Below are 27097 nucleotides of genomic sequence, written 5' to 3'. Positions count from 1 at the left end.
GCTTCCTCCTGCTTCTGTTGCCATGTACACAGTGAATATGACTTAACTTTCAAAGAATACTTAAATTATGATATTTAAAAAGGCATACTGTATAGAAATAGCACCTTATTTATTTCTCTAGCTATCTATGTATCCCAGGAAATCTAATAATGGATAACAAACAATAAATAATAAAACATACTTTGAAACTGCCAAGAGATACATAAAATCTACAGTATATGGTTATTAATAAGAATTGAATAATTAACAAGATTTTTAAAATAGTGCAATCACCTTTCTATTTATAATTAGGTATCTGTATTAGTCAGGGTTCTCCAGAGAAATGGAACCAACAGGAGATATAATATAGATATAGATATATAGATATACATGGGGAGGAGGGAGGGATATTTATTATGAGAAATTGCCTCACATGATTATGGAGGCTGAGAAGTCCTAAGATCTGTAGTGGGTATAGTTACTGATGTATAGTTACAGTCTGTGTCTGAAGGCCTGAGAACCAGGAGAGCCGATGGTGTAACTTCCAATCTGAAAGCTGGCAGGCTCAAGACCCAAGAAGAGCTAATGTTGCAGTTAAAGTCCAAAGGCAGGGAAAAAAGTCAACGTCCTAGCTCAAAGCAGTGAGGCAGGAGGAGTTTCCTCATACTCAACCCTTTTGTTCTCTTTAGGTCTCTGCTTGATTGGATAAGGCTACCCACATTAGGGAGAGCAATCTGCTTTACTCACTGTGCTCATTCAAATGTTGGCTTACCCAAAAACACCATCACAGACACAACCTGAATAATGTTTGACTAAATGCTGGACACCCCATGGCCCAGTCAAGTTGACACATAAAATTAACCATCACAAATCCACCCCTTGTAAACTTGGCACCCATGTGCATCTCCTTAAAACAAGCTTAATCTCTAAATAAAGACAATAACAAGGTCATAATTCTACCCACCATGATACAACTATCCTGCATATGGCCAGAAACAAACTAACCACTTCCACAGAAGAGGAGGTAATGTCCTGGAATGGTGTTTACTCTTTTCCTTGATATCCCATAACTTAAATTCTACGATGTAAAATTAACGATACTTAAATACTATGACATAAAGCCAATATATCTTATTTTATATGATAAAGGAATAAGAGAGGGAAGAAAGCAAAGATATTTGAGATACACACACACACACTCATAACAAAATAAGGAAGAGTACTCATGACAATTACGTCCTCATTTCTATAACTAGTTATGTGGTCACAACTGGTATTTATAACTACCCTCTTCCACTACTAATTTTGAATTCCTTTTGTCTTCAGCGCTTCAGCTGATCATGGTTCTTTACCTGGTGGAGTGACCCAAATCTTCATTCCTGAAGGGTTTGGGACATCAGTAGTCCTGCCTGGATTGGGCTGTTGTATTTTTCCATTGGCCTTAATCACAGGGCATGGTGATACTAAGGGATCTCCTATATTCCAGACATACTCTTCCTTACCTCCATCGTGAGTAGTCCAAGTCCCCCTTGGTAGTCAGGATCAGTCACCCCAGCCAACACAGAAATTTCCTTCTTTGCTTACTGATTAAAATGCATGAGGAGCCCAGTGTGGTCAGGCAGCAGTTTTAACTTCCAGTTCAATGGAATCATTGTGTCTCCTGGTGGAAGCATTCCACCTTTTGGAACTAAGACCTCTAAGCTAGCAAAACATAAGGTCACATGGACAGGAAGCAAAAATTTTGCTACTAAGTCACTAGGGGTGATAGTGAGTGGTGACACTCCCATTTCTACCCCTTGAGTCCTGGACCTGTGAATCCTAGCAATGGGAGAAACAGCATCATGTATTAGGTATCTAATTAACAACCAGATTTTCCTGTTATATTAGGACATGGATTCGGCGATCAGAATTTGGTCACTGATAATGTACAAATACTGAACACACATATTAATGTGTATCTCTATTCATTTCTTTATTGAGCAGATATTTATTTAAAATATAGATACAAACATGAAGTCCTAATAAGATTCATCTGTTAGAAATATACATTTACAATCAGATAGTCTGTCAGATAAATGTAATTAAACTTCACTGTTTTAAAAATATCTTCTAACGCAGAGGCTATAAAATACTCTATTTAGGAGTAGGAGATTTGGAAATGAGATTGGCCACCAGAGTGAGTACATGAGACTCTCTGCGAAGTGTCATGAATGAACAACATGATTTATGTGTTCCACGTGTTCAGGTCATTTTAGTCACGCATGCAAAGTTTACGGACATTAGGAGTTAACTTATTGCATTTTTGCATATTAAAGAATTAGGAAAATAGAAGTATAAGTTTCCACTGATATATTAATGGAAAAAGCATTTAAAGCAGATGTGAATTTGCATTACATAAGTTCAGTGTAGCAAATGTACTGAGTACCTATTAAGGCCAGGTACTTCTGAGTATACAAATATAAATAGGACACAGTTCACATTCTCCATGAGGTTATCATCTCATGGGAGTGGGGGGTGGTGAATAAGGGACACATTCTAATTACTTTAACGAAGAGTGAGGTAAAAGAGGGGAAACTGCCATTTAAGATAGCAAGTTGAATGCATGATTAGATCTGCTTCTTCCTGAAATCTCACCAAAATGACAGTAAAAGGATTTTTTTTTAAAGACACACAAGGACATAGACAACAGGAGGGAAGAAAACAAAATAAGAATATTGGAAGCTGGAAAGCAGATGGACTAATGATAACTGACTTAGCAGAACCAGGAAAATTAAATCCTAAGCCTGCAGTGGGAGGGAAAAAAAAAGCAAGTGAATTACATTATAGAACTCTCAAATAACCCAGGAAGTGGGGGACCTCAGGTATCTCTGAAAATGTAGGTGGAGGAGCTAAAAAGAAGATGATGTTTGAAAGTTTGTTTACAATACCCTCCCTACAACTCTGTCTCACTCTGATTCCATCAGAATACCCCTGAAGTTCTGATCTCTGGAGAAAGTGAAACAGAGGGAGTCTGGACCAAGAGGCACAAGCATATTTGAGGGCAGGAGTGTTTTACTAAAAATAGGGTAATTAAATAAAGGTTTACTAACAGAGTGCAAAGACTGAGTCTTTTTCCATTGCTAGGATCTCAGAATGCTGGCAGCCAGATAGCATATTGGCAAGTCTTCTCTGAAGAGCGTGATCTGCACAAGAGAAAAGATCTAAAATATTTATGTTTTCAGTTCTTTGTTTTGGGTGACCATTCTGCGCATTGTAAGATGTTTAGTAGTCCTGGTCTCTACACACTAGATACCAGCAACACTCCTCCCCCTGTTGTAACAACCAAAAATGTCTCTAAACACTGCCAATGTCCCCAGTGGAGGAGGATAAATTGTCCCCAGTTGATAACCACTGGCCTATAGTGATCCCTACAGTCAAAAAGCCCTTTCCATGAGCTTCCATTCAGCTTTGTAGTGCCTCTCTCTTAAATATAAGCAGAAAGAGCCAAAGTTCACCAGAAATCCAAGGAAAAATGAAGAAAAAAGCAGCTTGGAGGAACCAGGCTATGAGGAAGAAGAAAACGTTAAAGAGAGCATATAGCATCTACAAAAAAAGAACTACTGGAAATTAAAAATGTAGCAGCAGAAATGAAAACTTAGAAGAAGCACTGGAAAACAAAGGTAATGAAATATCCAGAAAGTAGGGTAAAAAGACACAGAAATGGAAAAATAGGAGAGGACATAGAAGATGAGAAAATTAAAGTAACAGCCTAGGGGGACTATATTAGGAAGCAGCTTAAGTTGTTATAACAAAGAGACTCCAATATATAGTGGCTTAAATAGCAAAGAAGTTTATTTCTCTGTAGCCTAGGGTAGGTAAATGGCTCTGCTTTATGACCAGCTGGCTCTGTCATGCCAAACATGTTACATCCATATCCATCCCTGTAGCCAGGGCTGCTGTTTCAGTTGTTAACATTCCCTAACTAGCAGGAAGGAGGTCAAGAGAAGTCAAAACTTAAAGATATGACTCATAAGGTACATGTATCACTTCTGTTCACATCTAGCTGCAAGGGAGGCTGGGGGATGTAGTCCTGCCTATGCCATCAAAACTCCGGAGAGAGTTATTAAAAGGAAGGAGAGGATGGATATTGAAGGAAGTTGAGCAATTTCCTCAATAAAGTCTAACATCCAAATAAAAGGAGATCCAAAGAGAGAGAACCAGAGAAAATAGTGGGGAGAAAATCAGCAAATACATATATATTAAGATGACTAGGTTTTCCTGGGGTAAAAAGCAATCCCTAAATCTTAGTAGCTTATAAAAACAAAGGTTTATTTCTCATTCAAGTTGCACGTCCATCACAAGTCAGTCAGCTGGGAGTTCTGTTCTATGCTTTCTCACTTAGGCCGACAGAATTTCCATCATTTAGAAAAATGTTAGTCATTGTGATGGCGGGTGGGTGGGACCCCTGGTGAATCATACACTCATCTCTAAAGCTTCCACCTGTCATTCTTGCTCACATTTTACTGGCCAAATTAAGTCAAATGGCTAACCTAACTTCAAGTCAGGACAAACTTCAAGGGCACAGCAAAATGCAATCCTATCATGTGCACAGGAGAAACACTGGAAATATTTAGTGAAAAATATTAATGACTACCACAGCTCACCTAAATAACTGGTTCACTCTCCTCCCTGCAGGCAATATACACACTCATTCCCCCTCCATGGGAAACAGCTCCAAAGTCCCATGTTGTCATTGTATAAAGCTCAAAGTCTAGACTCTTGGGCTTCCCTGGTGGCGCAGTGGTTGAGAGTCTGCCTGCCGATGCAGGGGACGTGGGTTCGTGCCCCAGTCCAGGAAGATCCCACATGCCGCGGAGCGGCTAGACCCGTGAGCCATGGCCGCTGAGCCTGCGCGTCCGGAGCCTGTGCTCCACAACGGGAGAGGCCACAACAGTGAGAGGCCCGTGTACCGCAAAAACAAAAACAAAAACAAAAAACTATGATGAAAGTTATGTCATTCTTCTCAGAAAGATATACATACATACAAAATTCTATAAAAAAGTTTCGTAGGATTCACAAATGCCCTGAACTCACTGATAGCTGACAAGTTAAGAAACTATCTTTTCATTTTTATTAATTTTTTGAGTAAGAATAATATTCACATGGAACAAAAATTTAAAATAAAGTTTACAATGAACAGTCTCTCTTCTAGCCCTGTTCCCATACTACTCAATTCAATTCCTCTTCTATCAAAGTGACCACACTTAGTGTATCCTTCTGGAGACAGTCTATGCATATGTATGCATGAGGATTAAAAATTCTTTTTCTTGACACTTTCTTTTTTTCTATTTAATTTATGTTGGCAATTGTTCCACATTGGGTACATAAGACGTCAAATGCACAGAATTCTATTGCATTGCTGTACCCTAATTTTTTTACAATGTATTTTAAATTTTGAAACAATTTCAAGCTTACAAAAAAGTTGGAAGCACAGTACAAATCATTTCTTTCCAGAACCAACTGAAAGTAAGTTGCTGAATCAAAACGACAATGAGATATCACCTCACACTGGTCAGAATGGCTACCATTAAAAAATCTAAAAATGATAAATGCTGGAGAGGGTGTGGAGAAAAGAGAACCCTCTTACACTGTTGGTGGGAATGTAAATTGGTGCAGCCACTATGGAAAAAAGTATGGAGGTTCCTTAAAAAACAAAAAATAGAGCTACCATATGATCCAGCAATCCCACTCCTGGGCATATATCCAGAAAAGATGAAAAACTCTAATTTGAAAAGGTACATGCACCCCAATGTTCACAGCAGCACTATTTACAATAGCCAAGACATGGAAGCAACCTAAGCGTCCACTGACAGATGAATGGCTGAAGAAGATGTGGTACATATATCCAATGGAATACTACTCAGCCATAAAAAGAATGAAATATTGCCATTTGCAGCAACATGGATGTACCTAGAGAACATCATACTAAGTGAAGTAAGTCAGACAAAGACAAATATTATATGATATCACTTACATGTGGAATCTAAAAAATAATACAAATGAATGTATATACAAAGCATAAACAGACTCACAGACAGAAAACAAACTTATGGTTACCAAAGGGGAAAGGGAGGGGGAGAGGGATAAATTAGGAGTATGGGATGAATAGATACACACTACTGTATGTAAAATAGATAAGCAACAAGGATTTACTGTATAATAGGGAAAAATATTCAATATCTTGTAATAACCTATAATGGAAAATAATCTGAAAAAAAATATATGACTGAATCACTCTGCTGTACACCTGAAACTGACACAATATTGTAAATCAATTATACCTCAAAAAAAAAGTAAGTTGCTGACCTGATGTCCTATCACCCCTGAATGCTTTCCTGTGTATTTTATATTTACAAATAAAAACATTCTCTTGCATAACCACAATACAATTATAAAAATCAGGAAATTAACATTATACATTACTACCTTCTAATTCTCAGATCCCATTCAAATTTCGCTAGTTATCTGAATAATGTCCTTTATGTCAGGTGCAATTCCTCAATATTTTCTTGACTCTTGTAGACATAACACTATAGATTATAGGCTAGATATTTTGCAGAATGAAACAACTTGATTTATCTGATGTTTTCTCATGATTAGAATCAGGTTATGCATCTTTGGTAGGAATATAATAGAATTGGTGCTATGTTCTTCTAACTGCATTCTATCAGGTGGCATACAATTTCTATTTGTCCCATTATGATGACGTTCATGTTGATCATTTGATTAATGTGGGATCTGACAGACTTCTCCACTGTAAATTTACTTATTTTTTCCATTTATAATTCATACATTTTTTAGCAGATGACTTTGAATATATGTAAATATTTTAATCCCCATGAAACATTCAGCTTATTCATTTATTTAAATATATCACTATAGGTTCATGGTTTCCTGTTTTATTCAATGGTTTATGACCCATTAACCATCATTATTTATTTTGATGCTCAAATTGTTCCAGATTTGGCCAGTGGGAGCCTAGTTAAGCTGGCTTCTGTGTGTTCTTGACACATCCCCATCATTCTCTCAGCACTTCCTTACTTTCTGGTACAAAATGATGATCCAGGCTAAACTTCTGCTTTTCCTACCCCAGTGGTAGAATTGGCTATTCCTCCAAGGATTCTTGATTCCTTTTAGTGGGGAATGACATTTAGAAGCCACAATCTATTTCTATATGTATTTGCAGCCACTAATAATACATACATTGCTAATTCTAATCCAACACTACAGAGTTCATTCTACTTTTCTCCCTTTTCATATTTGTAACTCCCTTCTTGGACAAGGAGAAACCAGACTCCCATTATCCTTAATATATTTACCTATTTGATCAATCCTTCTGAAGGTAAGCAAACTCCCAGTCACTGCTGTACCCTCCCTTACAGGGAAACCCTTCTTACCCAACTCAGGATCCAATACTCTGCATCAGGATACCCCCGCCCCCACCCCGGTCATGTCTTCTTCTTCTTCCCTGTGCTCTGACACCCCTCTCTGGGCCTCTGACACCCCCACCCCACCAAGCATGGATGCCAACCTTACGCTACTTGATCTAACGGCTTTAGGATGGAATTGCTCCAGGAAGGGAAGTTTGAAATTGAGTGGTTTGTCCAGGATTTTCCAGGTTTTTGCATTGGATGCAGGTTTGTGCTGCACTCTAGGAACTCCTTCAGTCCTAAGGAAACCTGGACATTAGCCACCCCAGTAAAATAAGGTTGTCTTAATTTTCTCAAATGTCATCCTATAACTTTTAGGTCTTTCTACATGTTAGAATTACCATTCTTTAAGAGTTCTTTAGGAACCATTATGAGTAAATTATTAAACCTCCGTGGAAAGTAATATAGCACAATCAACAACATCACAAATACACATACTCTCTGACCCAGCAAGTCTACTGCTAGGAATTTATCTTAAACATATACCAACCTTGTATAGATATGATTATTACCTGCAATATTGTTTGTAACAGTAAAAGAATAAAGAGGCATGTTAAAGAAATTATGGGCCTTTTCTCCCTTCCCATTAGGAACACAAAACAATAATCAAACAGACTTAAAAAAGTGACTCTACCAACTCTCAGAAACATAAATTAGCACCATAAGATGAATAGGAATTAGTACAGTAGCTCTGCAATTTACAAGGCAAAAACGAAAGCGGGATGACACAGAACAGCCAGGAAATAATTTTTCTACCAAATTTGTTCGCATATACTTGTCAGAAAACCGTTTTCCAGGTCATTAGCTAAATTCTTTTTACAGCCCAGTAGTGGTATCAGGAAGCTTTTCCGAGTGTCCCCAAAGATTGCCCTGGGCTTGTCAGAAACTGGATAGGAGTTTGATATTGAGCGGTTTGGCAAGGATTTTCCAGGTTTTTGCACTGGGATACGGGCTTGGGCTGCACCCCAGGAACCCCTTCAGTCGCAAGGAAACCTGGACATTAGCCACCCAAGGACCAGACTACACAGTGAGAGAACTTAGACCTGCGCTGTCCGACACAGCACCGCTCGCCAGATAGGGCTATTTACATTCACATTAAATACAGTTAAAAATTCAGTTCCCCGGTGGCAGTAGCCACATTACGAGTGTTCCACAGCCGCAAGTGGCTAGTGGCTACTGTATGAGCGCAGATACAGAATCTTTCCATCACCTCAGGAAGTCTATTGGACAGCGCTGACACAGATGAGCTTTTTTTTTTTTAAAAAGCTTTAAGCCGCTAGGCTCCACTATTAAAAATAATCAACACACGTCATTACTCTTTCCAAATATTTTGAGGGGGAAAATTATGCTAAGAAATACCAAGTAAAAAAACCTGCCAAGGCACGTGCCAGCAGGCTTTCTCAGAGAACTCACTCGTAATTCCCACGGCGGAGGCCGTCCGTCTTTCTGTGGCACATAACTCCTCAGACTTCTAGAACTCAACGAACTCCTAAAGAGGTGGGCAACCGAGGGCAAGACCCCCGAGATTTAACTGCTCAAAGCGGCCGACGCCTGTATTCATAGGGCAAGCGAGCCTCAGCTCCGGCCTCCACAGCAGACGCCAACCGGGTCTCGCGCGCCCCTCGGTCAGGCGCTTGCCACAGGCTGGGAGCGCGAAACCGCCCCTGTGTGCGCGCTCCCGCACGCGCGCCGGCCCGCGGCGCGAGAGGCTCTCTGCAGCCAATGGGGCGGGGCGCCGCGCGCCGGAGGCGGGGCCGTGACGCGCGCGCCTCGTGACCCTGCTCGCGGCCTGCGCCCAAGGAAGCCGGAAGCGGCCGCTGTCCGCAGCATCGATTAGGGGCGGAGAGGTGGAGGTCTGCACCTTGGGGTTCGTCAACCCCGCGATGGACCCGGACCGGACAGTCGCGCGGCGGAGGTCATCGTTGCTGCTGCTGCGGCTGCTGCTTGTGGCGCTGCTGTGGTCGGGGCTGGCTCTGGGCACCTTCTCCTTGGGCAGCAGTTCCCACCGGGTCCTCCACGACCTCTTGTCGGAGGAGCAGTTGCTGAAGGTGGAGGACTTGTCCCTGGCTCTACTGCAGGGCGGAAGGATGGGGCCACTGTCACTACCCCCAGACTTGCCGGATCTGGATCCCGAGTGCCGGGAGCTGCTGCTGGACTTCGCGAACAGCAGCGCAGAGCTGACCGGGTGTCTAGTGCGCGGCGCCCGGCCGGTGCGCCTCTGTCAGACCTGCTATCCACTCTTCCAACAGGTCGCCAGCAAGATGGACAACATCAGCCGAGCCGTGGGGGTGGGTAGAAGGCACACCCGGGACCTCTGGCGTGGATTGTTGGAAAGGGAGGAGGATGGAATGATGGTTAACTCGGGGTGGTGGGGTGTTCAGTTTCCCCTTTTGTGAGAAAAAGAGGTTGGATTGGGACTGTGGAGTTAGGGGTATCAGAAAAGTGGGTGGCATTATGGGGCGTGGGGTTTGGATTTTTGCTTTCATGGCTGCTGTTGGGCATCTTTGGGTACATATTTGCAGATAGGTATGACTAGTTTTCTTGGGGCTTCTGCACCCCAACTCTCCCTTTCGTCATCTCTTTCCCCCCAGTCTGCCACAGCTTCTTCCCATCTCCACCTGGAGTTCCCAAGAAGGACTCTTTCCTGAAACCCCAGGTGGAGTGGGGAAACTATAGTGTGCTGGTGGTAAGGAGCTTGAGCTCTGTAGCCAGGCATTTTCAGATCCACCACTTTCTAGCAGTTGGACCTTGGATTAATTATCTTGGAGTCTATCTTGGAGTTTCCTCCTCTGTAGAATGGAGAAAAACCGCTGCCAGATGTGACTGTTAAAAAAATAAAAAGAGATAATGCATGAGAGTTCATTTTAGTCATTAATACAGTCTGGAGCCATTCTGCCAGGAGACCAGTTCTTCTCTGCTTATTAGAGGTGTACTCTGGGCAAGTTATATTCTCTGTAACTGTTGTCTCATCTGTAAGATGGGGATGAGAGGAACTCTTAGAAAACTATTACTACACATAGTAACAGTTCTCAGTAAATGGGAACTAAAATTTTACAAAAGGGTAAATCTGCCCTTCACTCTTGGTACTCTTCAAGCTCTTCTGGTCATGTGGTTGGTGCTGTGAGGGTCTTAATTAAAAGAAAGAAAGAGAAAGAAAGAAAGGAAGGCAGGGAGGGAGGAAGGAAGACAGGCAGGCACAGACATGTCCTTGTTCCTAAGTACCTTAAAGGGGCTAGAGTAGGAAAGGATTAGAGTTTCAGGGCTGGTGGGAGTCATGAGGTATGGGCTGCATATGCCTTGTAAAGGAAAAACAGGAGAAATGACTTTGCGATTATGGAGTGGAAAGTTCCTCTTGTACTGGGAGAAAAAGTCTCATGAAAATGTGGTTGGAATTATTTCATAAATCATAGTTGATTTGACAAAATATAAACATATATAGTTGCATCCTACTTTGTCAGCCTGATATTACTTGACATAAATATGTATTTTTTACAAAAATAGGGAATTTATTTGCATTAAATAAATTCTGTGTCCAGCCTCTGTAAAGAGCTACTTTTCAAGGTACTTTAAGTAAATGTAGACCTACATGCAGTATTTTTCAGGCATATTTCTACTGGGTATAGCAAGGGATATATATGTGTGTGTGTGTGTGTGTGTGTGTGTGTGTGTGTGTGTGTGTGTGTGTATGTATATATATACATATATATATAGTATATCTCACCATGATTTTAAAGTAAAACACCAAAGACTTGTCCCTGTCAACTACAGCAGGATATGATATAGCATCATATTCTGTTTTAAGCAGTTAGGTGCATTGTTCTGTGGCCAGAATGACCGTGAGTCCTGAAGCAAAGCTTGGATCTTTTGAGGCAGCAAACACATTCCTCATTTGTGTAGTTTCTGTGGAATTAAGAAGAGGTTAAAAAATTACCCCAAACTCTGGTGGCACAGTGATATGGGGGCATCTGTGGGCCAATTATGGGCATATTTGTATATGAATTTCCACTTGAATTCCCTACTGCCTACAGGAGGCTTCCCAGTGTGGAAATGGCAGAAACTTGCTTCCTCTGCTTTGTGTCTGATTCTACCAGTGACCTGCACACCCAGCTCGCCTCACTGTTGTGTGAAGGAACAGGGTAAAGAGATAAAAAGAGGCAGAGACCCCTTTCCCCAATCCGTATTTCCTCTCCAACTCATCCTAGATCTTGCCTACCCCCCACCCCCTTTCCTCAGTAGAGCTGGATGTGGTAGCTCAAAAGCATGATTTCTGCAGTTGTGAGGTACTTCGTGGATTTTATAGGCCTTTTCAGATTGGTCTGGGAATTGAACCATTATGTGTAATGATGAACCTATGGAAAATTATGTCTGAGTTTCTTAGGAGTGAACTTAAAGGAATCAGTTGTCCTTTGTGTGTGTGTGGCAGGGAATTGTTTCTGGAGAGTAATGTATTTTCTTTGACTCACATAGACTCAGTCTTTCATTTAAATCAGCTTAATTAGCAAGCACATGCTATTCTTAAATATTGGGCTGGTTAAAGGGTATTTGAAGGAAAAGGAGGGTAAAGTCCAGGCCTTAAACTATCAGTGTAGTTGGGGAAATAAAAATAAATCTATACTGAGAAAAAGAAAAAGGGAAAAAATCATCAATGTGAATGTTATAAATTGTACAATAGGATTTTAGAACAAAAGAGTGAAGGAGATGCTGAATTAAAGGAGGGAACAGAGCAAGGTGGGGTTAATCAGAGAATACCTACAAGTGGAATTATGAACAAGACATTCTTTCTCACCTCTTTAGGGTGAATCAATGTCCATGGATTGATTGAGAGAGGAGGGGAGTATAACAAGGAGAAAAAGAATCAAAGGTAGAAATTAGCAAGCTATTTCTGTGGTACAGCAAGCTGATTCATTTAACTGTAATAGAGTTATCTGATGAGAATTCTATTTTCTAGTCACTTCCTCTTGGAATTACTGGGTCAAGGACTAATAATATAAAACTAATAATATAGTTTTATTATCTCAAGGTAAAGAATACAGTGATTTGTGAAACCTGAATAGTAGAATTGACGGATTCCCTCTTACTTAGAGTCATAGTTTCTTCTTTAATTTAAACTGAAAAGAGATGTAGTTTCATTGAGCTGTTCAGCATCACCAGAGTGGTTGCCAGGTTGCTTTGGCCCCCCAAATTCTGAATTGCTAATCTTCATCTTATTATACTTGGTTTGTTTAAAATTTATATAAGCAGATAGACATATAGATATGTATATATATATTACCTATGATTGGAGGTATGTATCTGGAAGTGTTCAGCATAGTTTTAGTGTAGTTTTAGTCTCTTTCATTGGAGATCAGAAAATGTAGTGCTTCTTATTCACTAAAAAAAAAAAAAAATTATTGAGTACCTATTATGTGCAGGGTAGTGGTAGTAACTAGGCATATAGCTGTGAATGAGCAGAGCTTGTAGTCTGGTAGGGGAAACAGACATTAAACATATTGTTATAAAAGTAATTATTTAATTCAGGTGTGATAAGTGTTGCAAAGAAAAAAATCCCAGATGCCGCCAAAGCATATAACAAGAATGCAGATCTTGAGCATTCAAGATCAGCTGAGAGTAGATAGAAGTGGTCAGTGATTAAAGCTGACACCTAAAATTTGAGAAGGTCGGGGAGGAGAGAGAATGTATACATGTTACCAAGTAGCAGGTGTGAAGACTCTGAATGGGAGTCTGGTATGTTTAAGGACCAGAAAGAACTCAGAGCACTGAGCCAGGAGGAGACTAGTGATCTGAGCCTGAGGAAGTGGGCAGGTGCCAGGTCATATTACCTGTAGGGTATTACTAAGGGTTTTAGTCTTTGATTTTAAAGCAGTGTGATATTACTGAAGGGTTTAATTCTGTGAATGATATGATCCGATTTGTACTTTAAAAGGTCATTACGGCTACATGAGAGAAAATGGAGGGGACAGGGACTGGGGAGGGTAGGGGAAGAGTATGTGTGGGGAAATGAATTAAGAGACTCTTACAGTGATGTGAGAAATGGTGGTGGCTAGGCTACATGGGGGCCATTGTGACGGGGAGAAATGGATAGATTTCAGAGATATTTAGGAGGTAGAACTGATAAAACTTGGTAGTTAATTGAATATGGAATATGAAGGAAAGGAACGATGATTTCCAGGGTTTTAATAAGAGCAGCTTAGTGAATAGGGTTGCTATTTACTAAGATGGAGGGAGGAACCTGTTTGGTGGGGGAAGATCATGAACTTGATATTGAACTTGTTGATTCTGAGGTGTTTATGAGACATCTAGGTGGAGATATTGCATATGTGGTTGGATATGTATGTCTAGAGATGTGGATTGGGGATAATAGGTTTGGGAGCAGTCAGCTTAAAAGTAGTGTTTGAAACCATGGCATGATGAGTTTGAGTAAGAAGTGAGAATACATAAGAAATACTGGGTTGAAGATTTGGTTAGAAGATAAAATATTGAAAGAGACCAAGAAAGAAGAGTCGGAGAGATTAATAAAAATCAGGAGAATGTGCTGTCCTATAAATCAGGGAAAAGGGAAGGGGTGGTTATTTGTGTCAAATCCAGCTGAGAGGACCGTAAGTGAATTTATCAACATTGGCATTCTTGGTGTCATAAGAGCCATTTTGAGGGAGCACTTGGGGGTGAGAGTAAGATTAAAGTAGATTAAATAGCGAATGGAAGATGAGGAAGTGGGAATAGTGATGTTACACAACTAAAAGTTTGGCCATAAGGAAGAGATAAGAAAGAGAGGTCACTAAAGAGGAATTGAGACTCAGGGATTTTCTTTTACTTTCTTTCTGTTCCTTTGTCCCTCCATCCCTCTGTCTCTACTTCCCTTATTCCTTTCTTAAGATGGGAGAGACTGAACATGTTCAAATGCTGATAGGAAGAATCCTATAGAGACAGTGAAGATATAGGAAACAGTGGGAAAGTAAACAAGGTCAGTTTTCCTGAGAAGGCAGAGTAGTTGAGATCTAAGGCATCCACAGAGAGAGAGAGAGAGAGAGAGGAGCCTTTGACAGGGGCAGGCATGTTCTGCACTCTTAACAGGAGGGTAGAAGGAGAGGTTGGGTGTAGAGGGGTAGGCAGATCAGAGTTTCAGCTTGATGGTCTCTGTTTTCACTGTCAACCAGGAGGCTAGATCTTCACTTGAGAGTAAAGGATGAGAGGGATATCAGAGTTTCAAGGGAGAGTGGAGAAGATTGCAATAGTGGTGTTAATCAGGGGAGAATGAGCAGACAGGAAAGTGAGGAGTACAGTTTGGGATTATGGATTTATTGTGGAAATAATCTGTTTGGTTGTTTGCATTTTGCCAAGTAGGCATGATGAAAGTGGATTGTTGGATTCATTGTGGTTAGGTTTCTGCTAAGTGGTTGTGACAGATTTGAGTATTAAAAGTTCTAAATATAAACCAAAGGCCAATGTTTTTTGTCATATGCTAGGTGTTGGGAATACAAAGATATAAGACAAAGTTTCCATCCTAAAGGAACTTTTGTCCAAATAAGGAACCTAGACATATATAGGTGGATATCAGGCTTTAAGAAACTGAGCCTCGGAGTGATTAAGTAACTTACCCAAGACCATGCAGTGAAAGAGGCTGGGTTTGAATCCAAAAGGATACTACTGCCTATTTCATAGAGTTGTTACAAGGATTAAGTGAGTTATACCTTTAGAGCTTTTAGAACCATTAGGTATTCAGAAGTACATCATCGTTGTTGGGATTATTCATCACTAACCTTCCATTCTCACTGTTGCTACTATCTTCTCATTAGACATGAACTATGGAAATAGTCTATTTAGTCTCCTGCTTCACCCTACATATTGTGACATAGACCTGTGCTCTCCAAACTCTGCTTTTCATGCCATCTTCCTCAAAAATCTTAAAAGGTTTCCCACTGTGTGACTCTCATAACCCTCAAGAACTTTCATTACCTTGCCCTGACTTCTCCCTCTACTGCCTCTACTTTCATAGAGGTACCTTCCACTGGCCTCCTGAATACTCCCTGAATACTGCATAACCATTCCTACTTTCACCCCTCGATCATTTTATTTACCCCATTTTAAAACCTTCTTCCCTTTCTTAGTATAGGGCTTAGTTCAAATCCTGCTTCCTCCATGAACTCTCCTTATTTCTCCCAACTACTCTGATGTCTTCCTCAACTGAACTGTTCCGCACATTGACCACTCATACAGGTTATTCTGTATTGATTTTGATTTTGACTTATTTTTATTTTTAATTTTTTCTTTGTACAGCAGGTTCTTATTAGTCATCAATTTTATACACATCAGTGTATACATGTCAATCCCAATCACCCAATTCATCACACCACACCCACCCCCCCTCAGCTTTCCCCCCTTGGTGTCCATACGTTTGTTCTCTACATCTGTGTCTCAATTTCTGCCCTGCAAACCGGTTTATCTGTACCATTTTTCTAGGTTCCACATATATGCGTTAATATACGATATTTGTTTTTCTCTTACTCACTTACTTCACTCTGTATGACACTCTCTAGATCCATCCACGTCTCAACAAATGACCCAGTTTCGTTCCTTTTTATGGCTGAGTAATATTCCATTGTATCTATGTACCACATCTTCTTTATCCATTCATCTGTTGATGGGCAGTTAGGTTGCTTCCATGACCTGGCTATTGTAAATAGTGCTGCAGTGAACATTGGGGTGCATGTGTCTTTTTGAATTGTGGTTTTCTCTGGGTATATGCCCAGTAGTGGGATTGCTGGATCATATGGTAATTCTATTCTTAGTTTTTTAAGGAACCTCCATACTGTTCTCCATAGTGGCTGTATCAGTTTACATTCCCATCAACAGTGCAAGAGGGTTCCCTTTTCTCCACACCCTCTTCAGCATTTGTTGTTTGTAGATTTTCTGATGATGCCCATTCTAACTGGTGTGAGGTGATACCTCATTGTAGTTTTGATTTGCATTTCTCTAATAATTAGTGATGTTGAGCAGCTTTTCATGTGCTTCTTGGCCATCTGTATGTCTTCTTTGGAGAAATATCTATTTAGGTCTTCTGCCCATTTTTGGATTGGGTTGTTTGTTTTTTTTAATATTGAGCTGCATGAGCTGTTTATATATTTTGCAGATTAATCCTTTGTCCGTTGATTCATTTGCAAATATTTTCTCCCATTCTGAGAGTTGTCTTTTCGTCTTGTTTATGGTTTCCTTTGCTGTGCAAAAGCTTTTAAGTTTCATTAGGTCCCATTTGTTTATTTTTGTTTTTATTTCCATTACTCTAGGAGGTGGATCAAAAAAGATTTTGCTGTGATTTATGTCAAAGAGTGTTCTTCCTATGTTTTCCTCTAAGAGTTTTATAGTGTCCAGTCTTACATTTAGGTCTCAAATCCATTTTGAGTTTATTTTTGTGTATGGTGTTCGGGAGTGTTCTAATTTCATTCTTTTACATGTAGCTGTCCAGTTTTCCCAGCACCACTTATTGAAAATACAATTATTTCCATTGTATATCCTTGCCTCCTTTGTCATAGATTAGTTGACCATAGGTGTGTGGGTTTACCTCTGGGCTTTCTATCTTGTTCCATTGATCTATGTTTCTGTTTTTGTGCCAGTACCACATTGTCTTGATTACTGTAGGTTTGTAGTATAGTCTGAAATCAGAGAGTCTGATTCCTCCAGCTGCGTTTTTTTCCCTCAAGACTGCTTTGGCTATTCGGGGTCTTTTTTTTTTTTTTTTTTTTTGCGGTACGCGGGCCTCTCACTGTTGTGGCCTCTCCCGCCGCGGAGCACAGGCTCCGGACGCGCAGGCTCAGCGGCCATGGCTCACGGGCCCAGCCGCTCCATGGCATGTGGGATCCTCCCAGACTGGGGCACGAACCCGTGTCCCCTGCATATGCAGGCGGACTCTCAACCACTGCACCACCAGGGAAGCCCTATTCGGGGTCTTTTGTGTCTCCATACAAATTTGAAGATTTTTTTGTCCTAGTTCCATAAAAAATGCCATTGGTAACATGATAGGGATTGCATTGAATCTGTAGATTGCTTTGGGTAGTATAGTCATTTTCACAATATTGATTCTTCCCATACAAGAACATGGTATATCTCTCCATATGTTGGTATCATCTTTAATTTCTTTCATCAGTGTCTTATAGTTTTCTGCATTCAGGTATATTGTCTCCCTAGGTAGGTTTATTCCTAGGTATTTTATTCTTTTTGTTGCAATGGTAAATGGGAGTGTTTCCTTAATTTCTCTTTCAGATTTTTCATCATTAGTGTATAGGAATGCAAGAGATTTCTGTGCATTAATTTTATATCCTGCAACTTTACCAAATTCATTGATCAGCTCTAGTAGTTTTCTGGTGGCATCTTTAGGATTCTGTATGTATAGTATCATGTCATCTGCAAACAGTGACAGCCTTACTTCTTCTTTTCCAATTTGTATTCCTTTTATTTGTTTTTCTTCTCTGATTGCTGAGGCTAAGACTTCCAAAACTATGTTGAATAATAGCGGTGATTGTGGACATCCTTGTCTTGTTCCTGATCTTAGAGGAAATGCTTTCAGTTTTTCACCATTGAGAATGATGTTTGCTGTGGGTTTGTCATATATGGCCTTTATTATGTTGCGGTAGGTTCCCTCTATGCCCACTTTCTGGAGAGTTTTCATCATAAATGGGTGTTGAATTTTGTCAAAAGCTTTTTCTGCATCTATTGAGATGATCATATGGTTTTTATTCTTCAGTTTGTTAATATGGTGTATCACATTGATTGATTTGTGTATATTGAAGAATCCTTGCATCCCTGGGATAAATCCCACTTGATCATGGTGTATGATCCTTTTAATGCTTTGTTGGATTCTGTTTGCTAGTATTTTGTTGAGGAATTTTGCATCTATATTTATCAGTGATATTGGTCTGTAATTTTCTTTTTTTGTAGTATCTTTGTCTGGTTTTGGTATCAGGGTGATGGTGGCCTCATAGAGTGAGTTTGGAAGTGTTCCTTCCTCTGCAATTTTTTGGAAGAGTTTGAGAAGGATGGGTGTTAGCTCTTCTCTAAGTGTTTGATAGAATTCACCTGTGAAGCCATCTGGTCCTGAACTTTTGTTTGTTGGAAGATTTTTAATCACAGTTTCAATTTCATTACTTGTGATTGGTCTGTTCATATTTTCTATTTCTTCCTGGTTCAGTCTTGCAAGGTTATACCTTTCTAAGAATTTGTCCATTTCTTCCAGGTTGTCCATTTTATTGGCATAGAGTTGCTTGTAGTAGTCTCTTAGGATGCTTTGTATTTCTGTGGTGTCTGTTGTAACTTCTCCCTTTTCATTTCTAATTTTATTGATTTGAGTCCTCTCCCTCTTCTTGTTGATGAGTCTGGCTAATGGTTTATCAATTTTGTTTATCTTCTCAAAGAACCAGCTTTTAGTTTTATTGATCTTTGCTATTGTTTTCTTTGTTTCTATTTCATTTATTTCTGCTCTGATCTTTATGATTTCTTTCCTTCTGCTAACTTTGGGTTTTGTTTGTTCCTCTTTCTCTAGTTCCTTTAGGTGTAAGGTTAGATTATTTATTTGAGATTTTTCTTATTTCTTGAGGTAGGCTTGTATAGCTATAAACTTCCCTCTTAGAACTGCTTTTGCTGTATCCCATAGGTTTTGGATTGTCGTGTTTTTATTGTCATTTGTCTCTAGGTATTTTTTGATTTCCTCTTTGATTTCTTCAGTGATCTCTTGGTTTTAGTAACGTAGTGTTTAGCTTCCATGTGTTTGTGTTTTTTACGTTTTTTCCCCTGTAATTCATTTCTAATCTCATAGTGTTGTGGTCTAAAAAGATGCTTGATATGATTTCAATTTTCTTAAATTTACTGAGGCTTAATTTGTGACCCAAGATGTGATCTATCCTGGAGAATGTTCTGTGCACACTTGAGAAGACAGTGTAATCTGCCGTTTTTGGATGGAATGTCCTATAAATATCAATTAAATCTATCTGGTCTATTGTGTCATTTAAAGCTTCTGTTTCCTTATTTATTTTCATTTTGGATGATCTGTCCATTGGTGTAAGTGAGGTGTTAAAGTCCCCCACTATTATTGTGTTACTGTCGATTTCCTCTTTTACAGCTGTTAGCAGTTACCTTATGTATTGAGGTGCTTCTATGTTGGGTGCATATATATTTATAATTGTAACATCTTCTTAGATTGATCCCTTGATCATTATGTAGTGTCCTTCCTTGTCTCTTGTAACATTGTTTATTTTAAAGTCTATTTTATCTGATATGAGTATCCAGTTTTCTTTTGATTTCCATTTGCATGGAATATCTTTTTCCATCCCATCACTTTCAGTATCTATATTTCCCTAGGTCTGAAGTGGGTCTCTTGTAGACAGCATATATATGGGTCTTGTTTTAGTATCCATTCAGCAAGCCTGTGTCTTTTGGTTGGAGCATTTAATCCATTCACGTTTGAGGTAATTATCGATATGTATGTTACTCTGACCATTTTCTTAATTGTTTTGGGTTTGTTTTTGTAGGTCCTTTTCTTCTCTTGTGTTTCCCACTTAGAGATGTTCCTTTAGCATTTGTTGTAGAGCTGGTTTGGTGGTGCTGAATTCTCTTAGCTTTTGCTTGTCTGTAAAGCTTTTGATTTCTCCATCGAATCTGAATGAGATCCTTGCCAGGTAGAATAATCTTGGCTGTAGGTTCTTCCCTTTCATCACTTTAAGTATATCATGCCACTCCCTTCTGGCTTATAGAGTATCTGCTGAGAAATCAGCTGTTAAACTTATGGGAGTTCCCTTGTATGTTATTTGTCATTTTTCCCTTGCTGCTTTCAGTAATTTTTCTTTGTCTTTCATTTTTGCCAATTTGATTAGTATGTGTCTTGGCGTTTTTCTCCTTGGGTTTATCCTGTATGGGACTCGCTGCGCTTCCTGGACTTGGATGGCTATTCCATTTTTCATATTAGGGAAGTTTTCGACTATAATCTCTTCAAATATCTTCTCAGGTCCTTTCTCTCTCTCTTCTCCTTCTGGGACCCCTATAATGTGAATGTTGTTGCATTTAATGTTGTCCCAGAGGTCTCTTTGGCTGTCTTCATTTCTTTTCATTCTTTTTTCTTTATTCTGTTCTGCAGCAGTGAATTCCACCATTCTGTCTTCCAGGTCACTCATCCGTTCTTCTGCCTCAGTTATTCTGCTATTGATTCCTTCTAGTGTAGTTTTCATTTCAGTTATTGTATTGTTCATCTCTGTTTGTTTGTTCTTTAATTCTTCTAGGTCTTTGTTAAACATTTCTTGCATCTTCTCGATCTTTTCCTCTGTTGTTTTTCCGAGGTCCTGCATCATCTTCATATTATTATTCTGAATTCTTTTTCTGGAAGGTTGTCTATCTCCACTTCATTTAGTTATTTTTCCAGGGTTTTATCTTGTTCCTTCATCTGGTACATAGCCCTCTTCCTTTTCATCTTGTCTATCTTTCTGTGAATGTGGTTTTTGTTCCACAGGCTGTGGGTTTTTTCCCACAGTATTGTAGTTCTTCTTGCTTTTGCTGTGTGCCCTCTGGTGGGTGAGGCTATCTAAGAGGCTTGTGCAGGTTTCCTGATGGGAGCGACTGGTGGTGGGTAGAGCTGGGTGTTGCTCTGGTGGGCAGAGTTCAGTAAAACTTTAATCCACTTGACTGCTGATGGGTGGGACTGGGTTCCTTCCCTGTTGGTTGTTTGACCTGAGGCAACCCAACACTGGAGCCTACCTGGGCTCTTTGGTGGGGCTAATGGCAGACTCTGGGAGGGCTTATGCCAAGGAGTACTTCCCAGAACTTCTGCTGCCAGTGTCCTTGTCCCCACGGTGAGCCACAGCCACCCCCGCCTCTGCAGGAGACCCTCCAACACTAGCAGGTAGGTCTGGTTCAGTCTCGCCTGGGTTCACTGCTCCTTCCCCTGGGTCCCGACGCGCATACTACTTTGTGTGTGCCCTCCAAGAGTGGAGTCTCTGTTTCCCCCAGTCCTGTCGAAGTCCTGCAATCAGATCCCACTAGTCTTCAAAGTCTGATTCTCTAGGAATTCCTCCTCCCGTTGCCGGACCCCCAGGTTGGGAAGCCTGACGTGGGGCTCAGAACCTTCACTCCAGTGGGTGGACTTCTGTGGTATAATTGTTCTCCAGTCTGTGAGTCACCCACCCAGCAGTTATGGGATTTGATTTTGCTGTGATTGTGCCCCTACCATCTCATTGTGGCTTCTCCTTTGTCTTTGGATGTGGGGTATCTTTTTTGGTGAGTTCCAGTGTCTTCCTGTCGATGACTGTCCAGCAGCTAGTTGTGATTCTGGTGTTCTCACAAGAGGGAGCGAGAGCACGTCCTTCTACTCCACCATCTTGGTTCAGGCCCCTAGTTTCTATCTATATTGATTTTTAAAATATCCAATCATCCACTTATAAGACTCTACTTAAGTAACTGTTTATACTTAGCCAGCTACACCCACTTAGAGCACTTCTTGTTGACAACAGGTAGCTAGGTGAAATAGCATATATCAGTTACTTACTAGGTGCCAGACATTGTGCTAAGTGATTAACATATGGTATTTCATTTAATGCTGTACCTGTAGGACTCATGATCATGAAACTGAGCCTCAGAGAGTTTACCTCAGCTGTCCAAGATTACCAGCTAGTAATCCAGGTTTGTCTGACTCTTTAGGCCATGCTCTACTTTAATCTGGTGGGTAAATTATCACAAACCATTGTTTGATCTTTTATGAAATCTTCTTCTATAGCTGATATTGCTCAGAAAGTAATTCCAAGAAAAGGGCTTTTTAAAATGTTTTATTCAGGGCTTCCCTGGTGGCGCAGTGGTTGAGAGTCCACCTGCCGATGCGGGGGACACAGGTTCGTGCCCCGGTCCGGGAAGATCCCACGTGCCGCGGAGCGGCTAGGCCCGGGAGCCATGGCCGCTGAGCCTGTGCTCCGCAACGGGAGAGGCCACAACAGTGAGGGGCCTGCGTACCACAGAAAAAAAAAAAAAAAAGTAAAATGTTTTATTCAATTTACTGTTTTAAAGGCAAGCATTCATTTGGCTGCATGTTTTAATGAGACAACAAAACTAAGCCACAGAAAGGGTAATCATCCCAAAATGATCTTCAGAGATATTTTAAAACAAGAATTCTGCTGTTAAGCCCTCCTTCCCCCTTTTCTTATCCCATATGGCTGATCAGTTCTTTTCTAGAGTTAACATATTCTCTCTTTTATTACTAATGACACTATTTAATTCCTTATCTGTATGTCTCTGGGGAGGTTTTGAAGACCCAGTGTTGATGGCATTCCTTTATACTCTTTGTATACTCAGAACTCCAAGATTCTTATAGTGCCTGGTAAATAGTAGGAGTTAAATAACTTTGAAAGAATGAAGAGTCAGCAGGACTTAGTTCCTTGCTTGGGGCAAAAAGGAAAGGAAATAGATAAGGATCCAATAATTTAGGAACTTGAATTTATTATTTGCATAGTGTGAGTTTCATTATTAAAACGATCTGTGGAAAGCATGTACTATCTGGGTACAAACTATTTCGGTACAAACTAGATGTATCACATTTTCTTGTGGATTTTAAGATTTTGAGCCAAAAAATGCCCAGAAGATGAAACAATTTTTTTTTTTGTTTTTTGTTTTTTGCGGTATGCGGGCTTCTCACTGTTGTGGCCTCTCCCGTTGCGGAGCACAGGCTCCGGACACGCAGGCTCCGGACACGCAGGCTCCGGACACGCAGGCTCAGCGGCCATGGCTCACGGGCCTAGCCGCTCCACGGCATGTGGGATCTTCCCGGACCGGGGCACGAACCTGTGTCCCCTGCATCGGCAGGCGGACTCTCAACCACTGCGCCACCAGGGAAGCCCTGAAACAATGTTTTGTGATCATTTATCCACCAGGTTTTTAAAAATGTGTAAATAATATATGTTCATTGTAGAAAAATTTAGTGTAAAAGAGGCAAAAAAGAAAATGAAAATCACTGTATTTCCATTTTCAGAGATAACTACTGCTACATTTTGGTGAATAGCTTTCCAGAATTTTTTCCTGTGCGTAAGGAGTAAGAAATATTACATGTGGGCCTAAGCAGTTGAGATTGTATCATAGAAGCAAGTATTTATTTATTTAAGAAGCAAAGATTTTCTTCCCTTGCAAGTGAACCTGGTACCAATAAATGTTAGCTGCTATTGTTTTATTACAGTTGTTATTATTAATGACATCATTATTTGATTATAGCAAAAAAAATTAAATGCTTATAATAAATACTTGAATTATTTTTATAAGGTTTTTTGCCTCAAGTAGTTGTTTGGGAAGTCTAAAAATATTCATATTGTATTTTTCTTTCTTTTTCTTTTGTCGTTATAGAATTCCTCAGAGAGTCATAGTTGTGCCAGAAGTCTCTTAATGGCAGATAGAATGCAAATAGTTGTGATTCTGTCTGAGTTTTTCAATTCCACATGGCAGAAGGCAAATTGTGCAAGTAAGTAATTCTTTCATTTTCATGTTGCTGTCATGGTTCAACAGTATAGATGTCATTTTATTTGAGTCTGAAAGTTTTGAATATTTTTTGTTACTAAGTTTAAATGAACTGTGATTAGCATCACGGTTTATTAGTGAGAAATGCTTGGGCAAATACTGAAAGGCAGAAAAGTGTAGCAGTTAACAGTGAGCTTTGCAGTCAGACAGATCTGGAATTTATTCTAAGCTCTGCCATTTATTAGCCCTAACCTACTACTGTCAGACCTTGGGCATGTGATTTTACCTCTTGGAGCTTCAGTTTCCTCATCCGTAAATTGGTGGTAATAATGGAACCTACTTTATATGATTGTTTTGAGGAGTAAATGAAATAAACTGTGTAAAGCACTTAGCTTAGTATCTGGCATATAGTTAATGTTCAAGGAATGTTAGCTGCTTAATATAATAGTAGTTATGATGTTTATAATAATCTGTGATAGGGGGAGGTGATAACGTCTGTTCTACCAGTTTTGCAGGCTTGTATGTATTTGTATAATGAAATGAGATCTATTTTCAAGCATTCTTTAGGAAAATTAAAATCACTATTTCAATTCATAAGTGTTTTGAATACCAACTATGTACTAGGAAATTCTTATTTTCTATTCCTTATAATGTTTGAGGAAGGAAGTTATAGTTACAATATAACCTAAAGCAGACAAATAACTGCTATAATAAAGTTATAGAGTCTTGGGGAAGCTGAAAATAAATCAGATTGGAGAGAATTTGAAATACTTCCTGGAGGAGGTACCTTTTGATCCTACACTTTTGTGACTGGGCATGATTTCAATAAGTAGAGATGAGAGGAAGGACATTGCAGATAGGGAGGCATCGTGAACAGAGGCACAGAGGTATATAAAAGAGTAGTAGACATTACAGGATGCTGGAAGCACAATGGGAGGTAAACTTGGAAAGGGAAGGTAAGACCTTGACCTATATAGTAGTTTATCACTTATGCCAACATTTTTCATACTGCCTAGAACACCAGCATAGTATTAAGAAATGGTTATATACTATAGTATCTTGGGAATTTACAATACACATAGTATATTAAAGGCAGTGAGAAGGACTATAGGTTAAAAAAAACTTTTAAACATCATTTAACCTAGAACTTTCTGAGCTTTTTTTTTTTTTAAACTACAAAGACCCTTTCTTTTTCTTTTTTTTTTTGTGGAACCCCATTGGAAGAGAGAGACCAGTGAGGAAATTCTTACAATGGTTTAGGCAAGAAGCAAAGAAAACATTAAGTAGGGCATGGGCTGTGGAAATAGAAAGGATAGAGTAAATTAAAAATCTGTGTATCTGTAAGTCATTAAGGAGCTTAACTTTTTAAGGACTTTGTCTTTTTGTTTAGTTCATATGAAGAAAATCTGTAAATGGGAAAAAGACTCCCTGCTAAGTTTCTTTTCCTTTGTAGTATACCATGGATATTGAATATTAACTTTTAATTTTGTCTCTATTAATTCAAAATTTCTGGTAATTTGAACAGAGGCTTGACTGACAGCTAACTATTTTTTAAAGCAAATCTTTACTTTTTTGGAGTAAAACTTTTTAGTGTAAATATGATTGAACAGAGTTTGCTTAACTTATACGGAAGAGCTGTTTTTAATTATTCTTAAGCCCTTCCGAAAAATCCATTGATATAGGAAAAAATATGTTAATTGCAAATAATATAAAATCAGTTAATTAGAATAAGTGGGGTATGTGTTGGGATTCACTTCTTTCGATTGATGTTACTTAATTTACATACTTGAGAGGTAAAGCATGTTTTCTTTAAAAGGTATTTTGTAATGAATTTACTAATTTAAAATAGCTTTCTTCTCTGGCTATTTAAAAAAAAATAAAAAGGAAAGAAAACATTTTGCTGCATATTTACTCAGTATGGTAGATTTAAAACTCTTTAGAATAAATTCTTAGGGTACTTTTGTTTTTCTGTGAGCCATCCTATCTTGAAAATATTCCTTGATTGAACTTCTTCTGAAGAAAAAATGAAATGTTTACTTCCTAATTAAAATTAATTTGGCCAAAATATATGACCAAGCAAGGTGCAGAGAAATATGACATCTTTTGGAGAATTAGATAGCTGAGTGGGCAGGAAAGACAGGAAGACTTAGTTTTCATTCTGCTTACATTTGTACCCTTTGGATTGTATACCATAGCATTTAATACCTATTCAAAAATACATAAAAATTTTTAAAACTTGATGGACTGTCCAAATCTGCCATGGTTATTCATATGTTAGATGTAATCAGAGAGATTGGCTACTTTCTTTTTCCAGATTATGCATTTAAAAAGTTATTTTCCATTCATTGTTTCATTCACATTTTAAAATGTATCATAATTTATATTCTGTATTTTATATGGAAATAAAATAGTTTTATAAATTTGTGCTCCTCAGATGTTTTCCCTTGGGTATTCATTCTAAAGTAATCATCTAGGACTTCCCTGGTGGTCCAGTGGTTAAGACTTTGCCTTCCAATGCAGGGGATGTGGATTCGATCCCTGGTTGGGGAGGTAAGATTCCACATGCCTCAAAACCAAAAAACTAAAACATAAAACAGAAACAATATTGTAACAAATTCAATAAAGACTTTAAAAAAAATGGTCCCCATCAAAAAAATCTTTAAATAAAATAATAAAATAAAATAATCACCTTACCTAGAAATGAATAATCTTTACCAAATTACCTGGAAACACTTCTAATTATGTTTTCTACAAATCTCTGTAATAAAGATAACATGAACATTTTCTGAAAAATTTAAAGAATTGTTCAAAAAACTTTGCAGTTTTTACCAAAATTTAATAAAGCATTCTTACTTGAGCAACATAGTCTTCTGTTACAAAGCAGTGAGAAAAGAAATTTGAAGGAAGGAGAAAATGAGCTAAAGAAGGTGAATAGCAAGTCAGCAATTAAATTAAATAATATTTCTCAATGTCATGGCCCTTGGTTCATTTGAACTTCACAATAAGCCAAGCCCTGTGAGGTAGAATGGGGGCTCAGAAAGTGTAAATGAACTGCAGATCAAGAGCCTAGAACTAAAATCGGAGGGCTTTAAGATTGTTCATCTGAATAGACAGTGTTCATGAGTTAAGGCCTAATTTTGTTTTTAAAGTGCTATTTGACAAATTCATTGCACAGTCTCCATTTT

General features: G+C 39.2%; 1 protein-coding gene across 5 annotated transcripts in view; it reads left to right on the top strand.

Moving 5' to 3' along the window:
* Window positions 1–9233: 9233 nt before the first annotated feature.
* OSTM1 (osteoclastogenesis associated transmembrane protein 1) overlaps window positions 9234–27097 on the top strand; it is a 75079-nt gene continuing 57215 nt past the window's right edge. For 4 of the 5 annotated variants that reach the window (XR_016395161.1, XR_016395160.1, XR_016395159.1 and 1 more), the window contains exons 1-2: window positions 9238–9736; window positions 23802–23916. Coding sequence is in view for 2 of the 5 variants with exons in the window: in XM_089921906.1 (XP_089778032.1) it covers window positions 9332–9736; window positions 23802–23916 (520 nt within the window). In the remaining 3 variants the exon portion in view is untranslated. Of the gene's footprint in view, window positions 9737–23801; window positions 23917–27097 lie in introns of all 5 variants that reach the window. The other variant, XM_030760308.2, reaches the window with a different exon arrangement.

The sequence above is a fragment of the Delphinapterus leucas genome, chromosome 12 (genome assembly GCF_059928025.1).
Source record: "Delphinapterus leucas isolate spDelLeu-1000000601 "Yukka" chromosome 12, BTC_Dleu_Yukka2, whole genome shotgun sequence".
In the NCBI taxonomy this organism is placed as follows: domain Eukaryota; kingdom Metazoa; phylum Chordata; class Mammalia; order Artiodactyla; family Monodontidae; genus Delphinapterus; species Delphinapterus leucas.
The sequence above is the reverse complement of the archived record's forward strand: the minus strand, read 5'-3'. Positions and strand labels throughout refer to the sequence as shown.